This window comes from Oncorhynchus tshawytscha, linkage group LG04 (assembly GCF_018296145.1).
Source record: "Oncorhynchus tshawytscha isolate Ot180627B linkage group LG04, Otsh_v2.0, whole genome shotgun sequence".
NCBI classification, from domain to species: domain Eukaryota; kingdom Metazoa; phylum Chordata; class Actinopteri; order Salmoniformes; family Salmonidae; genus Oncorhynchus; species Oncorhynchus tshawytscha.
In genome coordinates, this window is record NC_056432.1 from 54801509 (window position 1) to 54815420 (window position 13912).

At 41.8% G+C, this 13912-nt stretch overlaps 1 protein-coding gene across 2 annotated transcripts in view; it reads left to right on the plus strand.

The window, feature by feature from the left end:
• The window catches only part of LOC112249035 (apoptosis regulator BAX), a 7825-nt gene extending 6423 nt beyond the window's left edge, over positions 1-1402 (plus strand). For both annotated transcript variants that reach the window (XM_024418635.2, XM_024418636.2), the window contains one exon: positions 810-1402. In XM_024418635.2, coding sequence (XP_024274403.1) covers positions 810-908 — 99 coding nt within the window. In that variant the 3' untranslated portion in view covers positions 909-1402. The remainder of the gene's footprint in view (positions 1-809) is intronic.
• Positions 1403-13912: the final 12510 nt, after the last annotated feature.

Sequence of the window (13912 nt, forward strand, 5' to 3'; positions counted from 1 at the left end):
TTCGGATAAGCTGATAGCATAGCTAGCCATATAGCAATCAGTGGTGGTATTTTAAGTTGTTTTTAAGTGTAATGTAATTTTTTACCCCAACATATAAACAATAGCCTAAATGTAGGCTAACTTTGGGCGGTAGTGAGGAGATTCTGGATCTATCCACCACAGCGTTTCCATGGCCTGTCCATTGTTTTGGACGAACTCTGAACTGATCTATTCAAGAATGTACATCTGACAAGTATAGACATAAGTCACACGCCCATCTGACAAAACAAAAATGTAAAGGATGCTAGTTGATACGTTATTGTACATACTGCGTATGGTGACTCACATGCACATGCATATCAAGAGGAGGAAGCACTCACTCCTACTCAAATACGACCATGAACAACATATGTGTACTCGACAGCATTGTGTGCACATGTAATGCTGAGGCTCCGAAAGGGGGGGGTTGTCAGTTTTAAAACACAGATGGAGTTATTAAATGAAGCTGCACCAGGGGTTGGAGGGGGTGTTAGAGAGAGACTTCAAACGCCGCACAGCACATTGGCGCCATTGGCCAATGCAGGCAGGTAGTTCCGATGTGGGCAGCACCGAGTGCAACTACCTGGGCCACGTCACAGTACTGTCAGTTCATAAAGCTAAGCCTGTTTGATGAGTAACCTTGCCTCACACCTAAAGATCCCAGAACTAGCACTAGGCTTTAGCTCAGCAGGCTGAATGGTATTGAGTCCAGCCCATGACTATGGTTAGTACGGACAATGTAATGGTTCCACTGTTGCACTGTGTGGTTGACTTTTTCTTCTTGCTCGCAGGAGGCGGTTATTAGCACCGTGTCACATTGGCGTACGGTGTCGCTTGTGGCTGCAGTGGCTTTCGTGACGGTCATGGTTTACTGGAGGAAAACACGCTGACATCTCAGGAAGTGCCCTTGATGAAATCAAAGTGTTCTTAAAATGTGTACATTTCTCTGGGAACGGGCTAATGTTAAACGGGTTAATATGTTATGTCCTGTGCAGTAGATTTGACTTTGGGGTAATGGTGACATAGTAATCTTGTTTTATATGTTGAATTGATCTGAGAAGGAACAGTTGGTGCCTTTTGGTACAGTACTCCACACTGAGAAAGTATTTATTAGTACCAATGTGAAACTGTATTTTTCTAAAAATGTTTTTCTATTGCTCAAAAAAAGAACCTTGTAAAGTGTTTTATTGAACAATGTTTTTTGAACATTAGAGGTTTTATTGAAGCCCTAATCTTCTATTGATTTGGAATTAAAAGTAAGCCACTACAATTTTTTCACGGCTCTAAATATATATTATTTTTATGTATCTGAATGGAACAAATGTCTTTTTTAAAATTGTGGCAAACATGCACACGTTTAATAAAAATAGTTTTGCCAAAGCAATTTTGAATTTGTAATTTACTGTGTTTGAACTTCACTTCTCGAGTAAAGTTTAGTTTTGTACCCTGCTTCCTTTAACATTGTTTGGCCAGACCCCTCTTTCACTAATATGTTTTATGACAAATGTTTAGGTTCCTTCTCATTAAGCCTGAAAGAATTGCCACATCCCAGGGGTGGGCAATCTTACCCAGCAAAGGCTGGCGTGGGTGTAAGCTTTTATTCCAGCCTAGAGGTAACACAACTGATTCCACTAATTCATCTTGTATAATAGAATGACATGCAGTACTATGCTTAAACCACAAGATGTCCTAGTACTCTTATTACCAAGAATATGGTGTTGTCATTTTTTTTATTTGACCTTTATTTAACTAGGCAAGTCAGTTAAGAACAAATTCTTATTTGCAATGACGGCCTATCCCGGCCAAACCCTCCCCTAACCCGGACGGCGCTGGGCCAATTGTGCGCTGCTGCCCTGAGGGAGTCCCAATCACTGCCAGTTGTGATACAGCCCGGGATCGAACCAGGGTCTGTAGTGACACCTCTAGCACTGAGATGCAGTGCCTTAGACCCTTGCGCCTCTCAGTCGTCCTAGTGTTGGCACAGCTGTGAAAAACTGCTGGTTGATCCTCAATGTGAGTGACAACGATGAAAGTCCTGTAGGGAAGGTTGTCTGACCGCTGGTTGTCACATGTCACAGGTGTGGCATAATTTGTAGCATGGAGCACAGTAAAGGGGTGTCATTGAGGTACGGCACATTTCCTCGAAAACATACAGTAAGGCAAACTGCCTTCATACAAGATGTATCATTAACGTCTGCCTCCCCAGAACTGTTGGACCTTTTAGGAGCTTGTGCAACCTATCCTGGCCATGACTTATTCTGCTCTGCAGTGTGTATGCACTGTTAGTGATTCTGTTAGTCCTTACCTGTCTGACGAAATTAATTTGCTGAGTTATGCTGAACATGATCACTGATATTACATAACAAATGCCTCTCAATGAACCTTATTAGACCGCTCTGATCGCTAAAAGGAAATGGTGAATATCTATTAATCGTCTCAGTATAAGTGTAATTAGCTTTATTCTCAACCAAGGGACGGATTCAATCAGAACCGCAGGAGACGGACACCAATGAAACATTGTTGTTCCCTGCTCAAGGGAAGGTTTATTTACGATGACGGCCAAACCCGGACGACGCTGGGCCAATTGTGCGCCGCCCTATGGTACTCCCAATCACGGCCGAATGTGAGCCAGCCTGGATTCGATTTCATTGTGTAAACACTCTCCAATAAGTGTGTAATTTATTTTTATTTTTATGGCACTGGTGCAATGTGATTTTTATTCAATGCAGGTTCCTGCGGTGTGAGTCTGATTTGAATTCTTCAAAGCCAAGTATTTTCGATTGCGTCCCAATGGCAGTGTCCCTTGCACGTGACGATTCTCCACTGTCTGCACCTGTGTCCTGCTTTGCCTGGCCCAACTCCAACAGACACAGCTGTGCATATTGAACCAGTCTGAGCACAACATACAGGGAAAAAAGCGTGGGGATATGATAGAGCTCCAAAATGTTGCTCAGCAGATCAAAGGGGAACTCCTCCACAGTGGTTACACAATGTGTGAGTGCCTGACATGTGCATGGCATCCTCCTCTTCTTACAACGTTCATTATTTGGGCAGTATTATTTACAAGGATGCAGCATTCAATGATTTTGAAGAATATTGGGTGTGCATGTTTTTTTCTACCTCATGATCAATATTTTTTTACAATTAGTCATCGACTGTCCAACGGTAACCGGGGTGCTGATTTCTGGGCCCGGGGAAAGATTTCACTTTAATTTCCCCCCTCCCTATTGGTAACATACATTCTGCATCAAACCATGAAACACCTGCTAAATCACATGCTCGACGAGCGTCTGTCATCTCACTCTAATTAGCCGACATCTTTAGGCAATCTGCTGAAAATGGCTGTCGCTATTGGTAACATACACTCTGCATAAAACCATAAAACCCCTGCCAGATCACATGGGCGACAGGCGTCTGTCATCTCACTCTAGTTTGCCGACATCTTTAGCCAATCTGCTGAGCATGGCTGTCACTGGAAATCTCAGCCACATGGTAAACATGGGGCTATTAACCAGTGATCCACACAACCTCTAAAAAGTGAAGGCAACCAAATAACACTCAGTGGTGCAGTAGATACAGAGGAGAAACCCTGAGTGGCATCAGCCCAGTCATCACTGCGTCGTCAGCGAAGCTAACACACTGACAGTGGACTGGTCGCTGCACTTTACTAGATCTCACAAAACATCCTGCTGTACATGCCCCATTTGTAAATGGATGGTCGTTTATGATGTAGGTCATTTCTATAAAATATCCTTTAGTACCACTTGTGAACTTTGAACCACAGTTACGCCCTTAGATGACACCAGCCCTCCTATGACATCAGAGGGTTAAGAGTTATCATGTGGTGGCAGCTAAAGCAAAATGAGAACTTCTAAAGACTGCAATAGGGAAGGTTTGCTCCATGACACTGAACAAAAGTCGGTGTGATCCTATGTGGTCCTCTGTAGCTCAGTTGGTAGTGCATGGCTCTTGCAATGCCAGGATAGCGTTGGGAGCACCTAACCATCAAAAATGGGTGCACGCTTGACTGAGTTCGCTTTGGATAAAAGTGTCTGCTAAATGACATATATTATATATTATCATGGTATCTTATGGCACACTGATGTAAGTAAGGAAGCAAATACTATTTCATGAAGTGATGTACTTCAAGCTTCAAGGTCCCCAACTCAAAGGTGAATGGCATTGTTGTGATAGTCAAAGCAAACAGAAATTGGCAAATTCTATTTGCCTGTTTCTCTGACTTTTAGTGCAGATACACATCTTAAGGGGTTATTTAGGATCACTTAGTCACCGTGGCGAGAGTCAACCACCTATGGGTTCCCTTCTGCACCTGTTCAAACCCCCAGGGTCTCCTGACCACAGTGGATACCAGGGGGGAAGAACACAACGCAAACCACCGGCATGTAGTGAGGGCAATGTACTGGGAGAAAACAAACACAGAAAAGGACAGAAAAGCTGAGCACATGTTTATAATTGTATTATCCGAAAAGCTGCATTACTATGAACAAACTTGCCAACTTTGCCTAAATTCCAACTGGACAATGTCATTAAGACAATTCACTCTACAATCGTCTCCATGTGGACACATTACATTAAAGCAGTATCCTTGATCATCTGAATGTATAGCTAAACAACATTGAAACAAGCTTGGCGATGGAAGAGTACGCTGGGGATAGCTAACCTCTCCATTAGGAAAAACTCAAATAGAATGAGATTGTGCAATTTAGTAACAGATAGTATTAGAGCATCATAATGAGTGTCTACATCAAAGGATGTTGTAAGACTGTTGATAAGGTGATATTTTTGTGCAAAGAGAGAAGACTTTTGGTCTGATGCCCAGTATGTGCCCTGTGTTTGTGTCACAGCACCTGGCCATTCATTTACCCTTTTTTTTCAATGGATAAAATACAGTTTTTTTTGTGTTAAACTTTTTGTAAGTTATATTTCTCCAAACTTACACAAAGAGCAAAGTAAATTAGGTCCCACTTTAAACAAACAACAGCACCAGGCTTAATGAAGCATTCATAAACTGTTTTTTAAGGCCTATGCATCATATTGTTTCTAAGCATATGTCATACTCTATAGAGGGTAAGTGGATGAGACTTTAAAGGGTGGGAAAAGGCATGTGTCACATTTGGAAAAGCAGCAGATGTGAGGACTTTTTATCACCCTAAATGCTCTATACGTTATAAATGATTTGCGAGGCACATGCATATAGTGCCGATGAACACTTTATGAATCTACTGTAATGGACATTAGACTTCTTGGAAGTATGAGGGCAAAAGTTTCCGAGAATAAATTTAAAAAAGTGGCCCTCTGACATTTCTTTGTAGTTAGATTCTATCCCACCAGATGTCAGTATTCTTTGTTTGTAACTGTTCGATAACTTCCTATTTTTCAGAAGAGACTATTCATGTGCCATGCAAGATAGCATTGTTGCAATTATAAACAAAGTATTGTCACGTTTGAGAATAAATATTTTTTTTATCACTGGAGAACACAGCTTGGAAAGAATCTCAGAGCCAATACTTGGCAGCATCTGAGTTCTCCTCTTGAGTTTTAGAATCTTTGCAACTTTTCAATACCCATCATTTGAATATTTTTGATTACCACTGACATTGCATGTGTGTCTGAAAAATATTTAATAAGTGTCAGTATCATTGGTAGATAGACACATTATATGAAATCTTATTGTGCATACCAAGAATATATTATTATATCATTGCAAGGAGAACGTGTCCTCCTGGACAGAGAAAAAGGAGACAATGCCATTGTAACACATTTCCATGTTCAGCTTTCTGAAACATTTAGAGACACAAAAATGGTGCGCTAGATATGACAATGTATAAATATCCCTCTTATCTTTATTAATAGGGAACCAGTGAATGGTTGTGCCACTGTTCCATGGTCACTTCAAATTCCATTCTGACAGCAAGGGCACTTAAAGCACTCTCAAGTGTTCATTCATGATCAACCTACAGCAATGTGAGGTTCAGCCAAAGCTTTTTTTTTTTTTTTTTTAAGTTGAGCGGTTCACGGCAGTTATTCTAGACAAATTATCAACACTGAGGGATCCTTCAACTCCGATGTCGTCTAAGGAGGAACCTTTAACCCATTGTGTGCCTCTAATCCTCAACTCCCACCCCTGTGACCCCCGTTCACATCTCTGCTGCAGGGGAGGCCGACGACAGCGCAGCCAGACTCTACACTCTAAAGATACATCCTCATCACTCGTTGTGATTATATTTGATGATATAGACATGTGTACCGAGCAAGACAACACCAAGAAAAACATTGTCCCAACATTATGCTCTAATGGAAGGAAGGATTCAGACCAGTGCATGGACCAGGCTGCTGTGCAGTGCTGTTCAGCATCACCTAGTTTTTCCGTGGTTGGCTGGGTTAAAGCTTAGAGGGAGTTAATGCTCCTCCTGTGTGACCTATAATCTGCTGCTCCCTCTCTCTGGCTCTCCTGTTCAACTGAATGGAGAACTTGGGAGGTGGGTGAAAGGGAACAATTGTTATAGCTGGGGTGAACCTGCCTTTCAGACACTGTCTGTCTGCCCCTTGCCAGCTGTGCAGTTAGTGTTAGGGGATTTGTGATAATTTTCCCCACAGGGCCCTGTCCTCGACTCTGGTGAGGGAGTACTAACGGCTAGACTATGGGGAAAGTGACCCCCTGCCTCTTCCAATAGATCTCCATGGGGCTTGCTGGGAGGCAACACTGCTCGGTGGTCTTACCCAACCCGAGGCCCCTCTTAAGGAATGCCTGAGAGAAGAGCCTTCATTGGTGATACAGCTCACTTTTTAAATTAGTGTATTTACAATGCAAACCATAATGGAATGACCCTTTTCCACAATTGTACGATTGTTGACTGCCATATTAGAACACACTTGTTAAATAGATATTTTATCTGAAAGTAAACTGGCCTGGGAATGTAAAAGTGAAATCATTACATTATCCCAGTTTGAACATATAGATAGATGTGATGTCAGATGTCTTCCACCAGATAGGAAATTGGACCAGGCTACCCTCTGTGGATCTAGTATTGCTGTGATTATTTGCTGCAGCCGATTTGCCTGGGAAAGGTTGACTTGCGTCAACCACCTCAAATAGGACACATGTCGGTGTGGTAGGGTTCTAACAGGCTCTTTCTAGTTCCCTTCTGATATGATCCTAGCCTCTAGATCCACCTGTCTCACATCTGGTCGGTCTTATCTCCAGTGACTGACCAGGTCAAGGACTGACCTCTTGTCCCACACCGACATACTAAGATAACTGTGTTTCCCCTGGTGGTAAAATGAGTATTTATAGAAATGCCAGCTTCACATGTTAAAACACTATAGGCCTTCTGACAGGACTGGACAGGGCCTGTAAAGCATCTGTCTTATTTATTTCAACACTGCTGGCTGGCCCGGCCCGGCATGCTCTCAGTCTACCCTGCAGCAGGCAGCACACAGGACAGTTTTCAGGATTACAGAGGGAACTTAAGGTGTCCCTCAGATATTTTGTCAGCTAAGGGATCACTGGAGCTGGCATCTGACTGAGTGTAAGTATGTCACGACTGTGGTCGACATTCTAGGAGGCTCCGTGAATGAGAGATTGATTATCGCCCCAGAATGTGGAGTGAGCATTCGGATTTCCAAGAAGAGGGGCGCTAATGTTTTATTCCTCCTTATTGAACTGTTGGTCATAAAAGCAGTCACATATTTCATCACGGGATATTCATTGCTGGGATATTTATGGTGTTTAAATTTAGAGAGGGCTGTGAAAAAAATGCCTCCCTCTGAGCACTGGCAGACAGTATATCACTGAACCCCAGCGATGGTGGCCCTCAGATCTCTGTAACAAACTGACGCTGAGCCTCCCATGAACATTTAGAACATGTAAAGTCAGCAACGCAACATAAAACGTACTTGTTTCTTTGAAGACAACTGATGTCTTCAGAGAACAAGACACAGACAGTGGTGCAAACACTCAGCTGCAGTTCTTGTGGGATCATTTACAACATCCCTCCTCCTCCCCCTGAGCCACCACTACCAACCAACAGCTTACTTACGTAGCTGTGAGTGACAACGCTGCATGGTTCACTGATATAATAATGTAAGCCGTGGTGATGGATTGGATTTTGTTCACCAGATATGTTTATCTTGTTGCTTTCAAAGCATCTGCCTGACCCGCTGACATGGATGAAGGTGGCACCGCGTGCACTGGCTACCACCAAATACTAACAGGTCACGACCTTGACAAGATCCAACGAGAGACTGAGAGTTCAGATCACAACCCTTACTCACCAAGATACTAACCCCCCCCCCAACAAAGGCTCACCGCTCAACAAAGACGACACAATTGGAAAACAGGAATGCAGGGGCTAAAAGGGGGGGGTAAGAAACAAATCCCATTTGATGCAAAGTTGGTCAATGGCTATTTAACTCAGAGCATGCTTTGAGGAGTATATGGACTGTGACTTTCAGGCCCTGTTTGCACAAAAGTGATGCACCTTTGAAAAGGCTCTGAATTGACAGCTTTTCCCTTGCTCTGTGTGGTTCAGGCCAGCCCTGAGACACTCATATCACTCGGGTGTGACGGCAGAGAGAGGAGTTACACTTTGAAAACACACACAGGGTCCTCGGCCCTGGCTTTTGTTCCCGGTTGCGGTCCACTGTTCCTGCTCGTCGCAAAAAGACAATAAGGGGGCAGCCACTGGATTGGCTGCCTCCGAATCAAATAGCGAACAGCCGTCGATGCAGAACTAATCTGTGAAGAGGTCTTTCCTGTGTGATAACCCCCCCTACCCTCCCTCCTCCCTCCTCAAACCAGAAAACCTCATCTTTGATGGGAAATGACAAAAAAGTAATCAGCTTTAAGCATAGCTAGACTTTTTTCATTAGTTTCGAAGGCTCCCATTCGGGATGTTCCTACTTATTTGATGTGGCAGCAATTAGTGAGAGACTTTTGTGCTCCGTGAAGATGGAGCGGCCCACTTCAATGATCCTGTTTATGCTCTGAATAGAAAACAAGAAACCCAAAAAAGAGGACAGATAACATGTTCACATCAAACAGCAAACCTGTTACGCCGTTACTGTTCTGGCTAGCTTGTCTTTTATGGTGACCCGAAGAAGTGTTACTTTTCCCATGAGAAAGCTTGTCGGTTAGCAGAGGGACATCATAGGGTGCCCGTGGTCTGCGCCCACCTCCAGACACTAGGGTGCTCCCATTTCTGCATGCACCTACGTCCATCACTGCCTGCTGTTTTGATTTCTCCTCGCTTTAAAAGGACCCATTGAACAATAACAGCCATTAGGAGCCATGTCGGAGGCCATGCTTTCACTGGCTCGGACTGGGAGGTGATCTTTCAAATAACCAAAAGGCACAAGGTTGCACCTCTGCCCTCAATCTACTGGACACAAATTCCTAAAATAGGCCAACTAACTGTCATACTTGTAGCCTACATGTGAAAATGTATCTCAAACTTTGCATCTATTGACTGATACTTGATGATCAAAGATGTAATATTAAGTATCCATATTCTATCAAAGCTTCCTAACTCCTATTTAGCTGGTCTAAGTCTCAAAATGTGACAGTGGTTGTTTCCTGTGAGTTATGTTAGAAACGTGCTAGTTGTTCGAATCACTCTGGATCCAATTACAGCCGCTGAGTGAAAAAGACAACTCTGTTTCAGAGGCACATGCTGAAAGATGAATTTGGCTCATTAGAACATGTTCCCTGCCTTTGTTTTAGCTGTCAGAAGTGTGTATTCTCGTACCACTGGGTGTTCTGCTCATTGTAAAAGTGATTTGTTAATGGACACACAATGTAAGAGCTGGTGATTATGAGAATGAAGACAAACTATTCACACCCCTCGACTTTTTCCACATTTAGTTGTGTTACAGCCTGAATTTAAAATGGATTAAATTGAGATTGTTTTGGTCATTGGCCTACACACAATACCCTATAAGGTCAAATAGGACTGTTTTTCATATTTATTTTTTTACAAACGTATTAAAAATGAAAAGCTGAGATATCTTGAGTCAATAAGTATTTCATCCTTTTGTTATGGCTAGCCTAAATAAGTTCAGGAGTAAAAATTAGCTGGATAAGTCCCATAACTTTAACATGATTTTGGAATTACTACTTCATCTCTGTAGCCTATTCATACAATTATCTGTAAGGTCCCTCAGTCGAGCAGTGAATTTCAAACACAGATTCAACCACAAAGACCAGGGAGGTTTTCCAATGCCTCGCAATGAAGGGCACCTATTGGTAGATGGGGAAAATGAAGAAAAAACAGACATTGAACATCTCTTTGAGCATGGTGCAGTTTTTAATGACACTTTGGAGGGTGTATCAATACACCCAGTCACTACAAAGATACAGACGTCCTTCCTAACTCAATTGCTAAAGAGGAAGGAAACCACTCAGGGATTTCACCATGAGGCCAATAGTTACAGAGTTTAGCGGCTGTGATAGGAGAAAACTGAGGACGGATCAACAACATTGTAGTTACTAACCTAATTGGCAGAGTGAACAGAAGGAAGCCTGTACCGAATACAAATATTCAGGATAAGAAATGAATGGGATGGAGCTAAGCACAAGCAAAATCTTAGGAAAACCTGGTTAAGTATGCTTTCCACCAGACACTTTCAGCAGGACAATAACCTAAAACACAAGGCCAAATCTACACTGGAGTTGCTTACCAAGAAGACAGTGAATGTTCCTGGGTGGTCGAATTACAGTTTTGACTTAAATATACTTGAACATCGATGGCAAGACCTGAAAATGGTTGTCGATCAACAGCCAAATTGACAGAGCTTGAAGAATTTTGAAAATAATAAATGGGCAAATGTTGCACAATCCAAGTGTGAAAAGATCTTAAGAGACTTAACCCAGAAAGACTGACAGCTGTAATTGCTGCCAAAGCTGCTTCTACAAAGTATTGACTCAGGGATGTGAATACTTATGTAAATTAGATATTTCTGTATTTCATTTTCACTACATTTGCAAAAAATCTAAAAAAATATATGTTTTCTCTTTGTCATTATGGGGTATTGTGTGTTGATGGGTGAGAAAAAAAATCTGTTAAATCCATTTTGAATCCAGGCTGTAACACAACAAAATGTGGAATAAGTCAAGTGGTATGAATACTTTCTGAAGGCACTTGTAGCTCTAACAACACTGTATTTCTAATGTTCTTGTTGATGGAGAACATTATCACTGCTTCAGTACCAGTACAATTTACAATAAGTAGGCAATACTTTATTTGGAATTTATCAGCATCTACTGTGCATAATACCTTGAAGTCTGACAAATGTCCTTGCATGGTTTTCATGAAACTGCCTGGTGATTTGTAAAAACTAAGTCGATTTTTGACATGGGCAGAGAAGGATGAGTTTGAACCATTTCATATGGATGTTTAGAGCATAACAGCAAACACCTTAAAGGCCCAATGCAGCCGTTTTTTAATATAATTATCAAATAATTTCAAAGTAACAATTAAGTACCTTACGGTATTCGTTTTGACAAAAATATACAGCACCAGTCAAAAGTTTGGACACACCTTCTCATTCAAGGGTTTTTCTTTATTTTGACTATTTTCTACATTGTAGAATAATTGTGAAGGCATCAAAACGATGAAATACCACATATGGAAACATGTAGTAAAAAATCTAAATATATTTTATATTTGAGATATTTCAAAGTAGACACCCTTTGCCTTGATGACAGCCTTGCACACTCTTGGCATTCTCTCAGCCAAAATCATGAAGTAGTCACCTGGAATGCATTTCAATTAACAGGTGTGCCTTGTTAAAAGTTAATTTGTGGAATTTCTTTCCTTCTTGATGCATTTGAGCCAATCAGTTGTATTGTGACAACGTAGGGGTGATATACAGAACATAGCCCTATTTGGTAAAAGACCAAGTCCATATTATGGCAAGAACAGCTCAAATAAGTAAAGAGAAACGACAGTCCATCATTACTTTAAGACATGAAGGTCAGTCAATACAGAACATTTCAAGAACTTTGAAAGTTTCTTCAAGTGCAGTTGCAAAAACCATCAAGTGATATGATGAAACTGGCTCTCATGAGGACCGCCACAGGAAAGGAAGACCCAGAGTTACCTCTGCTGCAGAGGATATGTTCATTAGTTACCAGTCTCAGCAATTGCAGCCCAAATAAATGCTTCACAGAGTTATAGTAACAGACACATCTCAACATCAACTGTTCAGAAGAGACAGGCCTTCATGGTCAAATTGCTGCAAAGAAACCACTACTAAAGGACACCAATAATAAGAAGAGACTTGCTTGGGCCAAGAAACACAAGCAATGGACATTAGACCAGTGGAAATCTCTCCTTTGGTCTGATGAGTCCAAATTTGAGATTTTTGGTTCCAACCATCGCATGGTGGAGTATTTGTGATGTTGTACAATTCAAGGCACACTTAACCAACGATACGCCATCCCATCTGGTTTGCGCTTAGTGGGACTATCGTTTGTTTTTCAATATGACAATGACCCAACATACCTCCAGGCTGTGTAAGGGCTATTTGACCAAGAAAGAGAGTGATGGAGTGCTGCATCAGATGACCTGGTGTCCACAATCACCCGACCTCAACCCAATTGAGATGGTTTGGGATGAGTTGGACCGCAGATGTAGAAAATAGTACAAATAAAGAAAAACCCTTGAATGGTGTAGGTATGTCTAAACTTTTGACTGGTACTGTATTTTGAGCCCAAAAATATATCTCAAGCAATAATTTGCTAGGGCCCCCAGGCAAGCCAAAATGCCCACCCATGCAAACAGGCTGATTAGAAGGTCCTGTGTAGATTGTATTTATTTTCACACTTTTACAGTGTTAGTTTCATCAGCTGTTGTACAATATGATACAAAGCGCTGGAGAAAAAAACAATTTTTTTTACTGCACTGGGCCTTTAAAGACCCTGTTGATAGATGCTTTCATAGAATCCACCTCCTTCCTATGGAGATGAAGTCCGAATCGTTGACCTAAGTGAGAAAAACACAGACACGGTCAGTTAGCAGCCCAGTAAAGCCGAGAAACACAAGTCTTCAAAAGCTTCAGGGAAATGAATGGCAAGTCAGTAGAAACTTGTCCTAGCTAATCAATAAAGTGGGTTTCAGCACTGTTGTTTTACAGTTAGCAGGGGGCAGGGAGGGGGGCAGGGCCTTTAACACCTTCATTGACAAGGAGATATCTGCGGGGAGCCTCTCCAGCGGGATTTAGGACAACAATTTGCCACCTCATTACCAGCTGGATTCACATAGGCAGTTTGTGACCGACTCTCTGTCTGTCACTTTGGGCCTGGCTGTCCAGTGGTCTCATCCCTCTCTCTAGCTCCCGTGATGGATGACTGGAAAGGAGGGGTAATACCATGCTTAACAATGGACCCTGCTGTTTCTCCTGAAAATAGATGGAAATGTCTAAATTCTCGATGAGAATATCATAATGATGTCAGACATCACCTGCAGTACTTTGTATTCATAACATACAGTAAACATTCAACACATAACATACATTAAACATTTTAGCAGTAATAATGCTCACTAGGGTTTTGAGCCAAACCATTTGCATCTACAGTGTACATTGTTGATTAATTTTCCTTTTTGCTGTACAGGAAACTTACAAAAACACTTCTCAGCAGCCAACCCCTTTACAAAATACAATAGGAATTCTGTGCAAAGTAGGTACACTATAGTTCAGTGAATTCAATTGAATTTTGCAACAATGTCAGCCATGAAGCATGTGGAGGGTCTGGACACAAACAATAAAACTGTTCTCAGAGGCCATCAGAAAGTGTTGTTATTTTTGAAAAAATTGTACTGTATTTCTCTGCTCACGAAATCGTAATGTGAGATCTAAGACGTTTGTGTAAATG